We start from the raw sequence: 21,627 nt of genomic DNA, 5'->3' as shown, positions 1-21,627 counted from the left end.
ATCCAATGAAGGACTGCGGCCACTCAAATGTGGTTTTATGCAGAGCATGTTGAAGAACCCGCACTTTTTTATAGCATATATCCCAAATTTTTTTATGTATCCCAAATTTTTTCTCCACTGCTGCACTATATCCTTCTTTAAAGCACTAGCAAATTATTGCTTAGATTTATCACGGCCGGAGTGCGTACGATAGCATTTTTAGTACAAGATCCGTACATAGTAAAGCAACTTTAGACGGAATAAAAAGTATTCCATTTTGTTCGCAGTCAGCTTTTGCTGATCGTACACGTACATATTCAATTTGATTTGTAGGTGGCTTTTCCTATTCATTTTATGTTCAGAGTCCTAAATTTGATATTTGCACACCTCTAGTAAATCTTAACAAAAGCTTTTATACTCCAGCATTTCAGGAATAGCCTTTTGTAAAGTGATCACAATCAACTTTAGTGCCATAAATCAATATCGAAGCGTGTGCATGTCTTAAGCTTCAAAATAAAAGCATAGATGTCATGTGTGGATCAATCATCAATTTATAATTGAAACGCTTTCGCACACATTCCGAATGAATGCTTTTACAACAGTCAATCACAGCTGTTGTATCGTCTCATCACTGCAAATTCCAGGAGATGGCTTCTCCTAGATCAAAGAGTACTCGAAAACGTTCAGAAAAAAAATAAGTTAAGGGCTAGAGAAGCTAAACTAAAGCAATAACTTTGCCCAAGAAGACACATCAATTCTAAAAATGGGGGAGTAGGCAAGCTTTCAACTCTTCTGGCTTGCAAACTGAAACATAAATGAAAGCTTCTCATGGTTTGTCCCTTGTACTTGATGTCATGCTGGCAGAATAAGTGTTTGGCCGAATTATCTTCAGTGCTTTTTATCAACCCTCTTCTGCAGTGGTCTGGACAGCTCGAATTCATTGCAGTGCATCTTGACACTAAAACAGTTTGCACTGAGGGGTCATACTGTAGCCTGCTGCATTCACCAGCCGAGCTCAAGGATTTTCCAGCTTTTTGACCAGGTAATAATTAAGTCGCAATTTATTTCCTTCTTTAAAGTATTTAAAGATATATCCTTTCATTAGTCAGAATTCCTCCTCATTCCCTTGTACAGTGTCTCTCACCACTGCTACAAGAAAGTTTTCTCGCTAAAGTAAAAAATTAGATCTTCTCAAGTTTCACGAAGCGAAGCAACGCTTCGCCAACAGGGAGGTAAAAAATTAATGAAGTGCGGGAATGATCTGTAGAAAATATCAGCGCTTTGGGCATAATTCTCAATCCTTTGACATCCATTGTTCAAAACGACGTTTTTTTCTTTATGTAAAAATCAAATGAAAATACAGGTATGCCTCTGTGTAGTGTGTGTGCACACAAATATCTCCCTCAGATGAATGGGACTTGAGGTTCAAGAGAAGTTTCTTCTTATGCCCATTCAGTGCAGGCCAAGCAACGAAAGTTGTGCATGTGGGATAGGGATTTCGTTTTGGGATTGTATTAAACAGTTACCACTCATCAATGAAAATAAACTTAAAAACATGCCCATCGCCGACCTCATATTGCAAAGGAAAGGGTGTCAGGGTACTGCCATGCATCGCTTCCCCACACACCTATGGGCTATATGTATAACACAGCTCTCTTACACCAAAGATTCTGAATTTCTCCGCAGAAAAAACTTGTGTACTTAGTAACAAAATAAATTTCCGGGGTGGAATTTAATTGGCTTATAGGACCGCATGCGAAATGCGGCAACAGCTTCTCCCTCAGGTGGTCGTGCCTTACTAGTTCGCAGTCGTCTAACAAGGTTTACAAACAGTTACACTTTCCATCTCGGTTTTGTGCCCCTTTAAAGCGTTTGTATTTATGGTTGCAAACACGAAATTGATCATTTTTTAAATAATACGTGCACAGTAAGCGCCTTTCGAGCCTATATGGTGGGTTAATTGTAGCGATTACATAACCAATGGCCGGCCATGTATTTCTCGCAGAATACAGGCCACAAACTCCACCGAAACGAGCAAGCCGGTGTTTTTTCTACTTTCCTAAATATATATTTGATATATCTTATTTTTATAAACGACGATCGCTACGTGCGTAATATAAACCAGGATAGATGTTCGGTTCATCCCAAAAATATCCGCATCAAAATGAGTTACCCGCATTTTCATGCAAAATGTGAGCAAATAAATTGTGTACTAGCGAAAACAGATGAAACAGTGGCCACTGATCAGTAATTTTATCACACTTCTCCTACAAGTCACAGAGACGACTTTGTGAAATTGGTGCTCGCAAAGGAAACCGCTCAAAATCATAAATATGGGATCAAAGTGGTATCTCTGGTTGTGCTTGATCCGAAAGTTCGAATGCTGGAAGCATCGATCTCACTAGTATGTTAGCTACGCTACCAAAGACGCCGTTAACGTTAACCTGAGGTAGTGGAAAATACCTTCATCTTCCCCTCCGGCGTTGACAAAGGTCAAGGCATGGAGTGTAATTAACATTCATAACTACATATCACAACAACAACAAATGTTTCTCACTGTGTTGATTATTCTTTTCGGAAAATTGACGTCTTGGGTCTGAACGCAGTTCAATAGGTCTTCAACAGAAAGAATTTTGTTGTAAAACAAGCTCACATGTTGTCGTCATGGTTCATTTAAGCTGTATTTTTAGAAGGCTATAGCAGAGATCATCAGTCTTTTTTTTGTTTTGATTTTTCCCAGCTCTACGTCCTCGCTGACGGCTACTGCATTTACAACGGCAGTGCTCGCGATCTCCTAACCTATCTTACAGCGAACAACCTCCACTGTCCACCCTTCTACAATCCCGCTGATTTTGGTACGCAACTTCGCTTCTTTTGTTTTCTTGTAAGTCGTGTTGTTACTTTATTCAGATAATTTTCTTTGGTTTTAAATTTTACGGCTATCCTTGTGTTTACTGCTCTTTCTGTGTAGGGTTAAATGAGTCCGGCCTATTGTTTTATGAGACCTGGCAGTCCTGAACTCATTACGTTCCGATCGTGTCAAAGTGCTGAACCCAACAATATTCGGGGTAAAGCTGCAACGCAGCAGCTTCAAATTAAATGCATCCGTGGTAATATCAGGAAATCAAGATCATCAGTCGAGCTGCGTTTCCTACAGCGTACACGGTAACACTGAACAAGTTCAATAAGACTTAAAGGTGCCATCTCGCTTTGTCAACTGTGGATGTCATTTTTGAGGAAGTAAATACACACACGCTAGAAGGCTTTCTTGTGGGTGGTTATGAAATGGTTTTCGTGACACTTTCCAAAAACAACATCTGGTTTCGTATGACACATACCGCATGCGAAATATTATTGAACTAATGGCAAAAGGGTGGTGTAAAAAGTTGCCGAGGCCATCTAAGCATCTCTTTGTAATGTCGTTATTGTTACAGGAAGGTTAAAACTGCCAGCTTAAAATTACGTTTACCACACTCTCGCATTCATATCTTCAAAACTAAGCCGTTATAGCCTTCTATTGCAACAGCCTTCTATCCTAAGCTTGATGGCTTGGACATGTAACCAAAATGTATACTGTCAATGTATTAGCCCGTTGGCATAATACTTGTAGTAGAAGACAATGCCAAAAGGGGAAAAGGCAGTAAGGTATTTACAATTAAGGAGTGATGATGAACCCCTCAGAAGCAAATTTTTGCGCTGGCTACTGGGGGCACCAACTAATGTTATGTTGCAGTTTGAAGTCTTCCCTGTTTTTCTTAACCCACAGTAATAGAAGTCGCTTCGGGGGACCACGGCGACGTGAAGGAAGATCTGGCGAGGTGTACACAGCGGCAAAGTGAACTCGTACGGTATAATCCTGCACCAAAGTCACTTTCAAATGGAGGTGGAGATCTCAACGAACCGGTGCCAGTAATAGCACCCTTGCTAAAAAAGGTAAAACCTCGCTAGCAACTACAAATTGATTGTCACAGCAAACTAAAATAATGGCCGTTTAAACAAACGGTTTAAAAATTTTTTTGTAATTAGAAGTTACAATTTCATAGGTTATTGCATTAGATAAAATTAAAAAATAAACATTCAACGGAAAAACTGACCAGCTACAATGAAGGTGTATGCTGGTTGTATGCAAAAAAGCCAGGCTCTTCTTTGTAGGGTCATTTACTAAATACGTACCCCTGCATTCTTACAGCTTTCATTGATGGAATGCCTAAAGCAATCTGTAATATAGCCTTCAGGTGTATTCGGCAGTACTTAAACTACCTTTAAGTTTATCATGTGACCGCGGTTTGGTGACTTTTGAAATAACAATGCTTCAAAGGCAAACACGTTGGTGAAGTTTCTTAGCTCCGTCCGCATACTAAGAAATGACACATGCTCATGTGGTTAATGGGCTTGGTAGATAAAATTAGCTGGTCATACGGTACTAATAAACTAGACTGCTGAGCCACGTACCCACACATGCATGCGTGGAAGATACGCACGTTAGAAAATGACGAGGAACAGATGTAATTTGTGGGCTATGTGCTATGACTACAATGCTCCTCTGGTGATTTTTTTGCTTGCTGCCTTGCTCACATTTACAGTTACCTGCAGATTGCTTGCCCCCACTACTTTTCAGAAAAGATTAATTAAAATTTCCTTTTATTTGTCTTAGGAGGACCACCGGCTAGTAAATACAGCTTCGTTTTGCGTCCAAACAAAAGTTCTCATCAAGCGCTGCTGCGTCTCTCTCATTAGAAATCCGGTGAGAATACAAATATTTTTCGGACATCGCGGAATTGGTAGCAGTTCTTGTGTCACGGTTCTGCCAATGTAACCTTTATCTCAGCTACACACTCGGCATATTTATTCTGATGGTTCTTACTTTGTTGGTTTTATTTTGCAGAATAACATAATCAAATTGGGGATGATTGTTGAATTTCGTAACACAAAACCGTTGCGCACTTACAGGGTCATTTTAAAACATTTTGATGTCACAAGTACTGTATGCACAAGATGTGTTGAGGTCGGTTTGCGGAAACTTCCAGAACTGGCTTGCGCTGCTCTGTGGGAGACATCAAGTCATCCCACATCTAACACTGAGTACAAAATAACACAAACATTTTAATGGATAATCAGTGAACCGATTCTGAAGTGTCACTCTTCACAGTTGACATCTTGCAGCCATTTTTCGTATTAACTTCTGCAGTGGGCTTGTTTTTCCGGGCTGTAAATACTTCGAAAATCACTTCACCATGTTTTCAGATATCTTTTAGTATTTGATTGTTTTGTTTATATTTACTTGTCATATTTCGTCATTGATTTTTTATATTTCCCACAAAATTATCTTGCTAATACTACGACTGAATCATGAATACTCCATTGCCTAGAGTTGTTCATTCAGTGACAAAAATTGCTGCCTGTTATCAGCTGATTGCCGAGCGTTTGAAAGCCCGCGGCAGACGGGCAGAAAAGGCGAGGGTACTTCAAATGATTGCTTTTGTGCCATGTCATATGCCAATTTTTATAGCCTTCATAAAGGGTCAATTTGTATCAGCGGCCTTACGCGATGTTTACTCAACGCTATACTCTTAATGCGATAGTACAATCTTCAAAAAACATCTACATTTATAGGACCCTCTTTGTTCTTCTTCTGAATTTTGTACTCAATGAAATCACTTTATACGTTTAGAAACACTGAACATCTTGAATATATCATTTCTTCATTGCGTAATTTTTATATTAGGTGCACTCTATACTTTGATGTGGGCAATCTAAGCTCGTTGATACGAAAATAAGCAGTAACAGTTCACTAGATGCCAGCGTGTGACCGCACTGATTGAAAAGAATTGTTTGTGCTGGATATCGGCAAACAAACCTATTCAGTGTTTTCTTTTTCAATTTTCCACCAAGCTCCCTCACCTGTACACTTCAACTCTGCTTCGGAATCAAATTGTAATAATTATTCACATGTGTCCAGCATTCATTTCCTTTAGTCTAACATTTCTGTCGTTATCACAACTAAAAAACTATGTCACTGAAAATTCTGCATGCTTTATTAACGCGGGATTGGGTGTGTCTCTTTAAAGCATTTGGCTGAAGAAGAAAACAAAATGAAAGCGTGAATTCTAGAATTGTTTCGTAACGGTCACGACAGCTGAAAGCGCCTTAAATTTTATACAGCGTTTGTAACTACATGTGTATTTGACATGCCTTCGAGAAATTTTAGGATTCACCTTCACTGTTTCGAATCCTGGCAGGCAATTCTTGGTTACAAGGTAGAAAATATTAAATAACTTGGCAGAGAGGTTTCTTTTGAGACGGTACCAAGGACGGGAGAGCTGTGTGCCATAGAAACAGTTCAGTTGAAAGCTGCGTTCATTGCGTCGTTAAAAAACTGCAATTGGAATTCGTGCATTTAATTTAAAGAAACAAAGCAGGAATTAAGAAGTTACTCGCAGGCATCATGCTATGCTTCACATTGAATTGATAATTATTTCAAACTAAGGTAATGCCGGCTCAGGACTGGCATGTTTGCCAACTCTTCTGTGGTTAAACAACACATGAGTGGAATGCTCTCAAATGTGCAAGTGTCCCCCGTAAATGCAAATTTTTTTGAACCGTTATCCCACCTTCTGTGTGGCTTTTAGATTCTGCAATTATATTCCTCCGTGAACGCAAATTTTGTTTTTTTTTTTGAACCCGTATTCCCCCTAGCTATGCGGCTTTTGGGCTCTGCAATTATATGTTGAATAAAGTAGAAACCTTCCTGCAGTATTACTAAACTGCCCCTCTCAGAACACAACGATTAAATTGCGGTTTCATTTGAAAGTGCGCGCTGGTTTTTATGAAATAGAGCTAACGATGAAACATTTACGAGTGTACCGAAACTTCTCCGTCGTTTCAGCTGGTGTTCCACCTCCGGCTAGCCACACACATACTTGTCGCCGTGTGTATGGGGCTTCTCTACTATGACATTGGCGACAAGGCTGAGAACATGTTCAACAACGCCACTCTAGTCTTCTTTTCCACCATCTTCCTCACATTTACCGGGATGATGCCCGTCGTCCTTAACTGTGAGTGCAGAAAAAACTTACCCAAGTTGCAACCAATTCATGATGTATGCTTTTAAAAAGGCCATGAGAACAAAATGCTACTTCGTTCAATTTGAAAGAACTAGCCTTCGATTACACTCTCAGCCACAATCCAGACCTGAAGAGGTTTTCTAACGTATAAACATGGCTTGTTTACGCAACATGGTTTTGTGACAGTAGAAAACTGGAACACTTTAACGGTGCAAAGACAACTCGGCAAAAGTTGCTTGAGAATGGTTTGTGCGTGGTAACGGGGCCAAGAGAAAGATTCTAAGGCAGCTCCATAGGCCAATAAAGGCTGGTATTTGCGTGATAACGTAGTAACGAGGGACGTCATGTAGCATAGCTTTATGCTAAGCCAAATAATTAAAACAAAGCCACATTGCAAAATTAAATACAAATTACCATGCCAGTGGGATATTATTTTTAGGAAGGTCACATAGTGGCGCCTCAACCGTGATAATGTTTTTAAAGTGAATTTGAAAATTAACGAAATACACAATACTTCATGACGGAGTTCTCACATTTATCGTAGAAAAGTCATAGTTACGACCGCTTATGTGTGGTTATGCCACTTTTTGCACTTTCCAATCAATGACGTCCTCAGTTATCAAATTCAGGTAAAACAGAACTTACTTCCACTAATAGCAGTATATTATTTGTTCCTGAATTGACTTTTGGCTTTCGTGCCGTATCCACTGAGGTCGATTTTCTTAGTTACGGACTACGGGCTTTTGAGCTCACTATTTTGCAATCCATACTCTCGGTGCAGTAATCCCTGCTCTATGTTTTCTTATGATTGCAATAATCACATTTGTAACTTTTGCAACCAAATATTTGGTATTTTATTTCATGAAATACTGCTTGATGTATGTTGCAAACATATTGAATAATGCAACAAAATAAAACTAGTCTAGCAGCATCAGCGTATTCATTTCAAATTAAAATGCTAGTTACCTATCCTGACTCTAGCCATAGTTCATTCTATCCCCTTATGCAAATCGCTAGTATCATTCTTTTTGGACATGAGTATATGTTGGTAGAAAGGCTTATGGCCCAAAATATAAATATCGCGCAATACCTCACCACCACGTAAAAGTTGCTCATTGCCTGCCACGTTTGACCTCTAATACTTGCGCAATTAATGAATAGGTGATCTTTTATAGAATATGTGCTTACACGTTTTCATGTTTAGCAATAACTACAGGCAGTGCAACACCACACCGGAAAAACATGGTTAAGAAGAGGTTACATAGCACAACCCCTGAAACGTTTCGTATGTACGGAATTAGGGGGCAGCAAATCTTTACTTTTACTGGAATAAAAAGAGGAATATATGGCCGCAACACAGAGTAGTAGAGTACGGCATTGCGTCAAAACGTTTTTGCAGCGACCTTAACTCAGCATGACCGTCAAAAACGCCAAATCATGGTCTGTATAAATTCCGTATGCACGGAGTATACGGAAAACATACGGAAACCCTAAGGTGCCGTATTTCTCACGTTAAGACCGACACACAAAAACTGCTCCAGACGTTTCTCTCCTTAGAAGTTTTATTGTTTTGTCTTTGTAAAATAATCTGCTTTTTATGTCTGTGTGTGTAAATTCCACATTCCCATAATTTCGTATACACTGAACGCTTCACCAGATACGTTCGAGTGCCTTGAGCTCAATTGCAATCGCCAAGCCAATTCTTTTGTGACAGAAGGATGTAGGCAGTGTATGGACTAACCCTCCCGTACCTATCACAAAAAATTTGCACAATGCTTTTAGCTTCAACAGACATTGTCTGTCAGTATTATACCTGAAATATGCGTTACGAAGGAGTCAGCTCATACCAACCTATTACAAAATGAATGTTTACAAATTGCGAGGTAATCTCTGCAAATTTCATACCTTCTCTCCACACAGTGACACAATATGGAAGGATATATATTAAACATGATCACAAGGAGGCTAACACGTGTTGGTGAAAACATCCCGATGAAAACATCCAAGATAAACATTTCTGTCAAAGTATCCCTACGGCCCCTAACGCAGATGCCTTGGATCCACAGACCAAAAAATGCGTGAATTGATTATATACTGACTTCTCTTATCAAGACGTGGCATCTGCTTAACGGCGGTGACAAGCAAGTTCATTCCAGCTTGAACAAAAGAAAACGTGATGACAGGAAATTGGTGGAATCGGGGTGCATGGTAGAGTTCTGTGGGAAGTGAACTTCGTGTCTAATGCGCCCATGTAACTCGTATTTAAGTTGGGGCATGCTCAGCATTAGCTATAATGTTACAGGGATGAAAACATGGAACATAGGATTGGAAATATCTGCGAGCTCACTCAATACAAATGTTTTTACAAGCTTCTCCCCTGCTGCTACTTTGGCGGAAACACATTTTATTCAGTGTATGAAGTAGGCAAAAATGTCCCAGCTGGCCCATCCCACGTAACCAAAAGTGTGTTATAAACGCTTTCCCCCTATTTCTGAATTCGTTACATGTGTCTTTGTGTAACTGCAGACCCATTAGAAGCGGCTGTGTTTACACGAGAGAGGAACAACTCTTGGTACACGTTAAAGGCCTACTACCTGTCAAAAAGCGTCGTCGAACTTCCTTTTCAGGTAAACATTTTCATGAATGCTGACGTAACCACTGCTATTACTGATTTTTGTGGAATAAAGTTCGGTTAAAAAGTTTTGTAATTGTTCATGTGTAATAATTTAATACAATATTCGTTGTTGATATAAAAGGGCAAACCTTAGTGTATCTCTGAGCAAAAACTTCACTCCATTCGTAATTTTTATAATGTAATACTAGGACGTAAGGTTCTCACAAGAAACATTGTTTTTTCCTAATATAGGGCATATGGTGCTCACAAGGAACATTGTTTTTTATATATGGATGCTTGACAAGAGGGGCGTATTTGTACAATGATTTTGATTAGAGTTTATCGAGCCACGTTTTTTTCTTACAAAGACACTGTGAATATAAAACTCATTCTTCAGCCTGAGTTGACCGCGTATCCCCCTCGACTATGCTGAAAGCAACCTGGCCGTGTTCACCCTTAGATCTAGTTACTCCTAGCTGTGATACACTTTTTAAATTTCCTACCCCCGGCACGGGAAATTCCTACATGTAGATGTGAAAAAGACTGCACTACTGAACGGAGAACGCTTTATTTTTTGCATCCTATTGTGGATTTCATTTGAACAGAGCCCCCATGCCTTTAAGAGGCAATTAAGTGTCTTGCTATTTTGTGACGTTTTTATTCACTGTGACAAGTTTTAACGTAGCTCTCCTGGATGGAAAAAAATAATCACAAGTTATAGGCAGCCCCTTTCGTGACTTCTTTGATCCTCATTGGAGAGTGATGCCCTTAGTTTTAGTTTCGCTTATTGTTTTCGTAAAGCGACTAGCCCTTCCTGTTGTAGAACAATAAACTTAAGGGGTATTTTTATGACTGCTTTATTGGCAAACTACAAAGACAGAACAGCAATTTTGCGGGATTTTCATCTTCTATAAAAAATGCTACCCATTCTTATACTACCCTCTTTTTTATGATCCGTTGATTTTCTAAGGTGGCCTACCCTGTCATCTTTGTGGCTATTGTATACTGGATGACATCGCAGCCTCCAGAGACGAACCGCTTCTGCATGTTTTTACTTCTGTCTGTCCTCCTGACCATCGTCGCACACTCCCTTGGAACACTCATCGGTGCCTTCACAAGTGTTCAGGTATGAAGTTGACGAATGCTAACGCGAGAGGAAAGGCTTCCCAACGTCCTAACCCTTTCGAATGGATGTTCTCGCATTGAGGAATATCTGCCTCCTTACTTTTTTGCGGAGAAATGGTGCGCTATAGCAGTCTACATTGCAATGAAGGTTTTGAACGAGGAACTGATCATTCGGCTTACGCTTCATGTAGCAATATGCACATACCGACGAAAACTGTTGACACGTATTTATGGCCTTGAAAATGCACAAATCAGTGCTTTAAATATAGTTGGCCTGCACTGTAAGACATAGCCGCAGGATGGCTCCTCCGCAATGCTTTAAACCCATAAATCTGCTTGACGAAATGTGCAAATGTGGTGGCTGACGAGACCGACCATGCGATCTGTGTAAAAAAGTAGTCTGTTAACTAGGCGCAGAGTATTTTTTGTCCAATCATATGCTGAATTTCGTCATTCGCCGAAGTTTCACATTTGCTCACGCTGACTTGTCAGTTTGGAGAGTTGCAGTGAAGCCGACCTGGGGATTTCTTTTATAGTGTAACGGGAGCCTGTGAATAGTCTAGGAAATGCCGTAAAGGTTCCCCATCCTCTAAATGTATTCATGCTATTATTTTTTAGTGGAAATGAGATCGACGCAAATTTGAGCCCTCTGGTTTTTTTTTTTCATTTTCTGTTATTAGACTAAAACTTGTTCACAGATATACTCCCCTCCCTCAGTACAGCACCAAAACAAAAGCATAATTTTGTTACTACGCACATCTTTTCTTCAGGTTGCTGTGTTCCTTGCACCGGGGGTAGCTATACCAATGCTACTCTTCAGCGGCTTCGTCGTCACGCTACGAGCGATGCCTAGCTACCTGCACTGGATATCCTACCTGTCGTTTGTGCGCTATGCCTACGAGGGCTGCATGATGACTCTGTACGGGTACGGAAGACCTGAGATGCCATGCAACGACGAAGAAGACTCGACCGGACCCTGCCTGTTCACAGACCCCATGGAGTTCATACATTTTCTGGGTCTCAACGTGATCACAGTCGAACTTTGTGCGGTCGCTTTACTTGTCTTTGTCGTGCTCCTAAACGCTGCGACATACTTTGCCCTTAGACTGCGAGTCAAGTGTGCATTCTGTTGAAGTGTGTAAAATGATGAACTGCTCAATTTCTAGGTGTTTTTATACTTGCTGTCAACTCAACACTGTCCTAGAAAGTTTTTAAAGGAGCCATGAAGACAAAATACAAATTTCGTTCATTAGAAAGGCTGCTTTGTCCAGATAAAAATGATACCGATTTCATCGCAAACTTCCAAAAAATAACGGAGATATTAGAGAAAACGCGTGTAGCTGTGGCGACTCGCTAGCCAGTTTCCAGCGAGTTTTATATGACGCCACATAATTTTGTTTGGGCGATTGACGGCGGCCGAACTAATCAAACGCCAGGACACAGGACTGGGCGATTGTAGTGGGGCCGCTAGTTTTATTTGATCCAATCACTTGAATGCTAACGTGCACCTAACCCAGTCAAAATTATGTTTTTAGTGCTGGCCCGTATGACGTCACTCGCGCCGATAACACGTCACTGTGGCGCGAAATTTGAAACTCTGTAAGTATTTCTTGCGTTTTTATCGGTTAAAATACATGTTTCGTGGCCCGAATGGAGTTGAGTGGAGTACTGAAGCCTAACTATTTAAAGTTAAACAAAGTTGTATTTTCTCGTCATGGACCCTTTATGATAAGTAATCAGCTTTAAGAGCATATACTTTTCATTATATCTGAGATTATTTGTACATATACCGCAGCCACAGAGATTTCGGGACCAACCGGCCTTATTCTGATCCCATTGTGGCGAACTTCGATCTGGGTTTCACAAGTCACCGTTACAACATTATTGTGATTCATAATTGTATTTGTCAAGGAAACTTGCTCCAGCAGTGTCGGGGCATTTCAGATGTACATTTTGTCCAGAGAATACCAATTTTCTTCGCACTGCTTTGTAACGCATTTCTAAAGATAAGTTGTCTATTTTTATAGTGGTATTCATGAAATAAACGTAACCATGTCAGCAAGCTTGGACGTCGCAAAGCATTGAGTGGGTTGATTAGACTTATCAGTGTGCTGTGGAATCCCCCAAAAGTTTAGCGTTCCCGCTGATTTTGGATAAGTGCTTAACATACAGCCTTTCTTTGTCGCGGGGTAGAGACTTCGAATCGACCGAATTGATTTAAAACATGCTTCCATCCAAACGCACTGAAATCCCAGTGGTGATCTAACCGTGCCTTTATTCACTTGATCAGCTTGAAATGTTGCAGCAATGGTGACGATTATTAAGCCAGTCAGCCTAGGCATTCTGTAGCCCTGGATTGTAATTTGGGTGTTTTACATGGTCGATGTATTCATCGTGGTAGCGTTTGTGAAAATTGCACCATATCAAGCCACCAAAAGCGCGCCCTTTTGTGACTGTACTATAACATATCATAATAGGCAAAAATTTCACGCAATTTTATATCTCAGTCAGGCCGACGAACCAATTCAAGGGGCGCTGACATATCTACTGTTTTCTACCAAACAGCTCTCGAGTGATCAGGTCATTGACCCTTGGTCACATAACCGCCTTGTGGAGACTCCAGTGCGTTTGTTTCCAGAGCTGTGATAAAGCAATTCCCGTTACCTTTTTCGAGCCATTCTGGGCTCCCATAACACATTACGCAATGTGAACATCAATGCCTCTTCTTCCGTGTTTCTGATGTATTTTTTAATACGGGAAACGATCATGACAAACATTAAAGCCGCTTTAATCAATGTGGAAGCTGTCGGAAGTGCAGAGAAGTGATTCGCCATAATGGGCTGCAGCGCCGTTATCCGATCACTGCTTCGATTTCCCTCCTACGCAGTGCTCGCGCGCCTTCGGTCTAAAACTGCGCCAGCAGGAGTTTGTTCTTTTGTAGCGTGAGCTACACTGGCCTAGGTTGAGCAGTTTCCCGCGGGCCGTGAAGGGCGGTACTGCGCAAGCGCAAACAGCATGAAATTGGATTAGATTGATTTGAATTGGCTTGGCTGGGCTTGGCTTGGATGTGGATTGGATTGGGTTGGATTGGATTAAATTGGATTGGATTGGAAATCCTATCCAACTGTAGTACGGGTGTGTACAGAATTGGGTCTCCATATTCGCCAGTCTGGCATTCCAGAGGAGTGACGTCATTGCCGCAGCAGACGCACTGGCGCCGGGGCGTGCCCAGCTGTCGGCTCCGTTGCGCATAGTAAAGTCTCTCAGTGCGCCCGTGCCACTTGACAGCTGTTTCGCGTGGCTCCTGGAGAGCCGTGCTGCTCATGCGGGAGGAGCAGTGATGGAACTGGACTGGACTGGGTTGGATTGTATCAGAAATCGTTTTAGCAGCAGTAAGCATTATAATCAGCTAATCCTAGACAACCTGGAAACCTAAGAATAACCAGCTGAATCTTAGCTCACGCTACGTATATCATGGTATAGCCAAGCTAAGCCACTGCTAATTTTTGTGCTCTCATTAATTTCGTATGCTGGAGCTGTTTTGCTTCATTTGGAACGCGCCATTATTTTCTTGTGTGGCTAGAGCCTTTCTGCGTCATTTCTAACGCGCCATTTTTTTCCAACGACCGTTCCTAAGTGAATGAACGCGGGGGCGGCCGGTTATGTACACATTGGATTGGATTGGATCGCGCCTGCTTTAGACGCGGCCTACGTCGTCTTCTTGGCGCGCCTGCAAGTGTTCGACTCGCCTTTTCAGGCTGGCCGAATCCCTGCCTGGCTAACCTCTCGAGGACCCGCTGGATTGCCTTGTGTTGCGTTTCTTGGCCTGCTGTCCGCGTCACCCATTCGAGTGACGGCGGGAACATTTGTCTTCGTGCTTAAACCGGATACTTCTTGCAATGCCCCAGAATGTGTTTCATAGTGGCTCTTTCGGCGCGGCCCACCTTGCATTTGTCGTCTGGGCGGGTGTCATGGTACACCCTGTGTAATAGTGCTGGGTTCAGTAGCGTTCTTGTTTGTAGTTGTCTGAACAGGACAGCCTGTCTCCTGTTCAGGCTCTTGTGTGGTTCTCGTAGTGCTCTTATTGTCACTCTGTACATTTTGGTGATTTCATCGTATGCTGTCATTCTGTCTATGATGTACTACAGCTTAGGGCATTGCTCTCGGGCGCGGTCCGGTAGGTCTGGTGCCCTAGCATTTTCCCATTCGTTGTGGCTTGTGTTTTTCTCCAATACTTTTCCGGTGTGTGCCGGTGTCCACTTGATTCGGACGTTTCGTTTTTTTCTTCCGTATTTAGGATGTTGACCTCCTTAGGGCTTATCCTTCCTTTAGCATAGTTCTTGACTGCTTGTCTTGAGTCACTGACGACTGTCCTGCAGTCTTGATCAGCAAGGGTCAAGGCAATGGGTACTTGGTTGGCTTCTTCCGCCTTCTTACAGTTCACGCTGGCTGCTGTTCTTGCCTTCCTTTCGTGGTACATCCCTATTAGGGCATAGCTGTCTCTGTTGGCGTACTCTGCTGCGTCCACGTATCTGACATGCTTATATGTTGCATATGTGTCCACCATGGCTTTCGCTCTGGCTTGCCTTCTGCCAGCGTTATGTTCAGAACGCACGTTCCGGGGTTGAGGGTCCACCCTGATGCATCTTCTGGCATCGTCTGGTATTGAGCATTTGGGGCCTTGCTGTCTGCGATACGTGATGCTTACATTGTCCAGAATTATTCATCCGGCCTTTGTTGCACTGAGTCTCTCCAGTTGGCTGCGCGCTGCGGTTCCGCTATTTCATCGAGCGTGTTGTGTATGCCCACCCGGAGTAGTCTGTTCTGGCTAGTGTTTTCCGGTAGTCCTAGGGCCGCCTTATGCGCTCTTTTGATGACCACATTGACCTTGTTCTTTTCGCTTTGGTTCCATCTGTGATACGCCGCCACGTACGTGATATGGCATATCACAAAGGAGTGGACTAGTCTTGTGAGGTTGTTTTCTCTCACGCCGGCTCTGCTGTTCGTGATCTTTTTGGGCATCCTTAGTTCGTTTGACGCCTTGCCTGCTATTCGTGTGGTGGTACCGCCGTTGGTTCCGAGTACTTCGATAAGCCTACCCAGGATTCGGATCTTGTTGACTATTAGACATTCGTTGCCGTCGCCGGTTCTGATATTGATGTTTACGCATTCTCTGGTCTTGGTTCGGTGCGCTTTAGTTGGCTGGTAGATCAGTAGCACCGATTTGCTCTCGGGGAGCATCTCAGGCCAGATCCTTCCAAGCTCGCGTCTATCACCTCCGCACTTTGCAGTGTGGCCTCGATGAGCGCGTCGCTTCCGCCGTTCACCTACATTGTAATGTCGCCCCCGTAGATTGTGTAACACAGGTCTTAAATCTGGATCAATCTCTTGGCCCCTCGCACCATCACGAGGTTTAAGAGCATGGGCGAGATGACTGCCCCTTGAGGGGTGCCCTGTCTGCCCAGCTCTTTTTCGCCTGCCTGTAGTTCTGCCCTGAGTTCCGCTGTTGGAACCGTCAGGAAGTCCTCGATGTATTGGTATGATCGTTCGCCCATGTTAAGCTCCGACACTTGTCTTAGGACCGCCGCATGCGCGACCTTGTCAAAGGCGCTTTGCAGGTCTAGTCCCAGTATGGCCTTGTTGTCGCTTGTTTTGTCATCAAAAATTTGACGTATGACTTGGATGTCGCGTCTTGTGTGGTGAGGTGCTGGCGGAAGCCGGTGATTGTTTACAGATACAGCTGTTCTCTCTCCAGGTACTCTTGCCACCGATTGTGTAGGACATACTCCATGGCTTTGCCCATTCACGGTGTTATTGCGATTGGGCGGAGGTTTTCCGTGCTCAGTGGCTTCCCTGGCTCGGTGATGAGGATGACCTTTGATTGTTTCCACTGTTTGGGAGCTGGTCACTTCTCCAGGATTTGTTGTAATATGCTGTCAGGTTGTCGATGGATTTGTCGTCGAGGTTCCGGGGGATCTCGTTGGGGATATGATCCGGCCCGGGCGCCGACCTAGTGTTCAGGCAGCACAGCGTCGTCCGTACCTCTTCGACTTCTATGTCCCTATCGAGGCGCTCGTTAAATCGGCCTCGGTACGGACCGTGCTCCACCGTGGGCGGCGTCGTTGGTACGTACTTGTCTGTCAACCGAGTGTGACGGCTTCAGTTCCATTTTCGGCGACTTCTCGGTGCAGGAGCTGGGCCAGCGTGCCTAGTTGATGCAACTTAATCTTGCTTTCATCCATGCGGTGCTTGAAGAGATTCCACGCCTTATCGTTATGTAGAAGGCTGTCAACCGCGCCGCACATCTTGTCCCATTTTTGGTTACTGAGGACTCTGCAGTGGATTTCTATTTCGTAGTTGAGCTCGGTCACTTTCTTTTGCAGTATTCTGTTAAGTCGTTGCTTTTTCCACTTATCTTGGATGACTTTTTTCGACTCTAAGAAATGTACTCGCAGTTTTCTCTGCGCTAAACAACGGGGAAATGTATAACAAGCGCCAGGCTTGAACGATTATAACTATTTAAACCGCTTGGCTTTCGAAGCCTCGGCGTGACTCCCTGACCCGGTAGGCCCGGCTTTTCTTGGGTCCGTTATCTCGCTGCGCCGCCTTATCTCGGCAGTCACTTGACATCGACCGTTAGCGAGCTACGACGACAAGTTCTCTGTACTTAAAACATCTAGCACTCCGGCTGTAACAGCTTAGAAGTCCTCAAGATGGTCGCTTGATTCCTAAGATGCTTGCACAGTCTTCAAGGTTCAACGGAGCGCAGAGCAGTCACAAATTTAACTACCACTCTTGTCTTCCTTCATATTTGCAGCACCCCCTTAAGACAAAAAATGACGCCCATCTTGACTTTCATAAGAAACATATTTCCAGCAGTATTCAGATGGCACAGCAAGCAAAAAACTAATTTTTCACAGCACGCCCATCGGTTCTCAAGGAATCCGGACACTGAACAAAGTTTCCCACCATCTTGAATACAAGAGAAACAGAGAGTTTGTTAGTTCGTGAAAATTTTATTGTAACGTAGGAGTTTCAAATGGGCGGTGTAGCAAATTCAGAACGACATTGTGAGGGTTAGGATGTATTACAGCTGCTTAACAAGTTTATTTAAATCTAGGATTGTTGCACATTATCTCTGCGAGGTTTGAAATTTTAGGGTAAAAGTTAATGAGAAAAATCCGAGAAACTATCGGTTCAAATTGAGCGGTCATCATATCCATGCAGTTTTATTTTTCTAGCTGCATCTCTTGGCGGTAAATTTTGTTCTCACGTAGGGTCTTAGCCAGCACTTCTTGTTCACACTGTCTCCATTTGCTGGTTCGCTTGAAACACTGCTTCTATTGTTTTGAGCAACAGAATCGCAATAATACGCACGTGTGGCCTTGGGATACAGTAATAGGTGTAGACGGTAACGGCTCCGGCTCGAGATCCAGCAATTTTAACCTTTTCCAAAACGCGTGTTAATTTTTGCCTTAAGTTGTTCTCTTGGGCCAAACTCCCAACGGCTGCTTTTTGAAAATAAGTGTGGTTTGATATCCTTTCGGTCAATTGTGTGGCGGGGTGCACCCAATAAACAAATACGCCTAATTAATGGTCTGCATTACACCGGAAGTGGCCCGTTTGTACCTATCTGGGAACCAAATTTCGCTTCCTCGACATTCTTTTTAAGATTCTCCACATTGTGGCGCATAAGGACGTATATATGGCGGGGCTACGAGCCCCACTTCGTCTGACGCGGCGTATGACTGAGGGATAAAGCACCAGTAACTCCTCGAACCGCGGTTGCCTGGCAACATTAATCGTGCAGGCCGCGGCAGACAACTCGTTGCCACCCGCCCGAATGCAAAAAAAACTTATACATTCGAAAGGGACCGGGCGCTGATGAGGTGTTGGAAAATAGTGTTCGGAAATGGGATGAGCTCTGCCAGAAAAAAAGCGGAAGTGTAAAATCTGTCAAGGTTTCCTGCATCCTTAAAACACGTTCTCTCTCTCAAGCATCTCCTACCAGCTCCCATGTCTCGCCCCGTTTCGTCTCATATGATCCGTATTAACAGTGAAGATGTTGAATAAGCCGTCAGTGCATAGTGTCCGTAGTTAAAAATGCCAAGAAAAGGCCCGACGCTTCTGATCGCCTGCCTAGAGCGGCCGTTCGTCAAGCCAGGCATACCCACATAGGGAGATTGGCAAATATTGGCAGCGAAAAACTCCAGCGTTCGCTTAATCGTAAAAACATTTGCTGGGAACGAGAAAGACACGTCGTAGCGTACGCCCCTAGCTTGTTGGTCCTCGTGTGGTTGTGCTCATGAGCTCTGCACCGTCGAATAGCCGCGACATAAATGTCGGAGCTGCTGTAGGTGGTCACTGATTCCACATAGCCTGGCCGCGTATAGTTCGCACGGCCGAGGTAGAGGCCGCCCCTCGAGAGGCTCGGCGGGGAAAGTATTCGCTAGAGACAATGAGTGGTGCTTGCACAGTGGTGTACAAAAACGTCGACCAAACAGACGAGCTCCTCTGGTCTTGCTCAACTTAAGGTCATTAAAATGCCATGCCGCCGACGTCAACCAGAACTCCACAACGATACTATAAATCAACTTTGTGTCCGTCAATAATCACCTACAACGGGTTCGCCATTCAAGTCTTGAACGTGAGTGCAAGCTTCTTCACATTTTTATGAGTAGGCAAAATTACAGCGTGCAGTGTTAGGGGGGAAGTGGGACGCAAAGACAGCAAGTTTGATTAGATTGGCTCTACCATGTACGGCTGTCACGTGCTTTCTTCACCCTCTCTGTCCTTAAACCTGGCGTTTCTATCTATATCGCGGACACAGGACACGTTGACTTAGGCGACTGATCCGGTTTGGCAAAGATGAGCACGTTCAATGAAGGTGGTAGAACAGACGTTTGTACTGGAAAGTATCAGCTCGTGTTCGTGAAGTAACGCAGAATGTAATTAGTTCCTTTTTTCTACGCTATGGCACCACCAAGAAATGATAGTAGGGCAGCGCGTACTGATTGCGGGCTACGTGAAGGCCTTAAACTGCGTACTATCGTCTGATGCTTGTAATTACCGGACATAAAAATACAGCGAAAAAACTAGAAAGATCCCTCAGATCGTATAGCTTGCAGAATGGGAAACATATATTTACTCACATGCGTAAAAAAGCGCCAATGAAGGATGAGTTTTTTATAATAATTGAGTACGCATGCTCACCAGAAGCACGCGAGCGTAAGGCGTAAGGGTCCATCGAGATTTCTGCAAGAAGGCAATGATAAATGCATGGAAAAGTACAAAACACACACCGAAAGGACACTCGCTATACAAATTCCCAAATGGTGAGATGCAGTCACTGACCACAGTCACTGGCGTGGGGCACTCAGCGCATGCGAAGCATGCTCAGTCTTTTTCTTATTTAGAGACTAGTATTTCTAGAACCCAATATACAAGTAAATTTTACTGTCTGTCTGTCTGTCTGTCTGTCTGTCTGTCTGTCTGTCTGTCTGTCTGTCTGTCTGTCTGTCTGTCTGTCTGTCTGTCTGTCTGTCTGTCTGTCTGTCTGTCTGTCTGCATACAAGTCAGCCAATAATTTTACGGAGGGTCTACTCGCTACTGAGGGCCCAATCGACAACCTCCCATGAATCACCGGTGAACCACCGAACTCATATATTGGTTATCGATTAGTAACGCATGACCCTTACATTACTAGTTTCTTTTAAGGACTCAAAGGGCCGAATAAACGCAAGGACAAAACACGGGAAGACACATGCTATGCTTGTGTGTGTCTTTAGTGTGTTTGTAGCACAGTGTGCCTATTTTCGTTTTTCGTTTCGCCGTTTTTCTGCAACACCTAAATCATTAAAAGCACATAGCAAGCTACTTACACCAAAAAATTCACTAGTGAACTGCTGGACGGTCTGCACAGCAGCGGATGTCGGAAAGAGGGAGAATGAAGATGTGAAAGGGGCATGGGCAGCGGAAACAGTGACGACGTTGGGAGGAAGGACGGAGAAAGGAAAACAGAGAAGGCAGAAATATGGATCAGGAGAGATATTTGGCGGGGAAGGGTTTTAGTACAAAGCGGGAGGAAAAGAGGTAGCAGGGAAACCAAGGAGCGGAGCGGGATCTGGCGCGGAAGGATAACAATATTAGGAATAAGAAAGCAAGAACAGTCGCAGTAGGAGAAGGGGGAGGCGCTATGTGGCCTGGTTGGCAGGAGTGATACCAACTTTCGACGATATTTGCTGCTCTCTCTGTTGGTGTTTCCAGCTTAAGTTGGTGACCCGAGCACGGACGGCCAGCCGAAGTCAAGGCATCCCGGACTAGAAACGCCTTCCACTGAGCGAGGCGCGCACATCAGCCTCTGCTGGAGAAATAAATTTTTTTTTCTCTCTCTCTCTCTCTCTTGCTAGCTCCACAGACATTGACAATCAGATGTAACTTATCGCGTCCCCTCTACCAATTTCCCATACAGGTCTTACCAAAGCCGTTGATTGATTGGTTTGCAGTTTGGCAGGCATATACGCCGCATTTTTTTCCCTCTGGATTTTCAGCTGCGAAAATAGCTGGTCAAAATAATCATGCATGTATCTTGATCAAAACGATCGTTTCTCCTGCGCCATCCGACCGAGGCCTACTACAGCTGCTGAGAAGGCAGTCCTCACGTGTTACTGACCACAGCAAACCGACGGCTTTCGTGATCAAGACACCGCCGCCGGTTTTTAATTGTAGAGGTTTACAACATATCACCAGACAGCAAGCAGCGGTGAGTGAGGCTGCCAGGCATCAGTCATCTTGTCGTCGTACGAGCGGATTATGCGCGTACATCTGTGAACAGCGTTGCTGCCG

At 43.5% G+C, this 21,627-nt stretch overlaps 1 protein-coding gene across 1 annotated transcript in view; it reads left to right on the top strand.

Annotated features, from left to right (window-relative positions):
• Window positions 1–13,317, top strand: part of LOC144149597 (ATP-binding cassette subfamily G member 4-like) — a 73,760-nt gene extending 60,443 nt beyond the window's left edge. Inside the window, exons 7-14 of the mRNA XM_077681236.1 lie at window positions 898–1,021; window positions 2,720–2,834; window positions 3,746–3,912; window positions 4,634–4,723; window positions 6,866–7,034; window positions 9,570–9,670; window positions 10,628–10,783; window positions 11,553–13,317. Coding sequence (XP_077537362.1) covers window positions 898–1,021; window positions 2,720–2,834; window positions 3,746–3,912; window positions 4,634–4,723; window positions 6,866–7,034; window positions 9,570–9,670; window positions 10,628–10,783; window positions 11,553–11,915 — 1,285 coding nt within the window. The 3' untranslated portion in view covers window positions 11,916–13,317. The remainder of the gene's footprint in view (window positions 1–897; window positions 1,022–2,719; window positions 2,835–3,745; window positions 3,913–4,633; window positions 4,724–6,865; window positions 7,035–9,569; window positions 9,671–10,627; window positions 10,784–11,552) is intronic.
• The last annotated feature ends 8,310 nt before the right edge of the window (window positions 13,318–21,627 follow it).

This window comes from Haemaphysalis longicornis, unplaced genomic scaffold (assembly GCF_048455015.1).
Source record: "Haemaphysalis longicornis isolate Haplotype H1 unplaced genomic scaffold, Haemaphysalis longicornis Haplotype H1 scaffold_8, whole genome shotgun sequence".
Lineage (NCBI taxonomy): Eukaryota > Metazoa > Arthropoda > Arachnida > Ixodida > Ixodidae > Haemaphysalis > Haemaphysalis longicornis.
The sequence above is the reverse complement of the archived record's forward strand: the minus strand, read 5'-3'. Positions and strand labels throughout refer to the sequence as shown.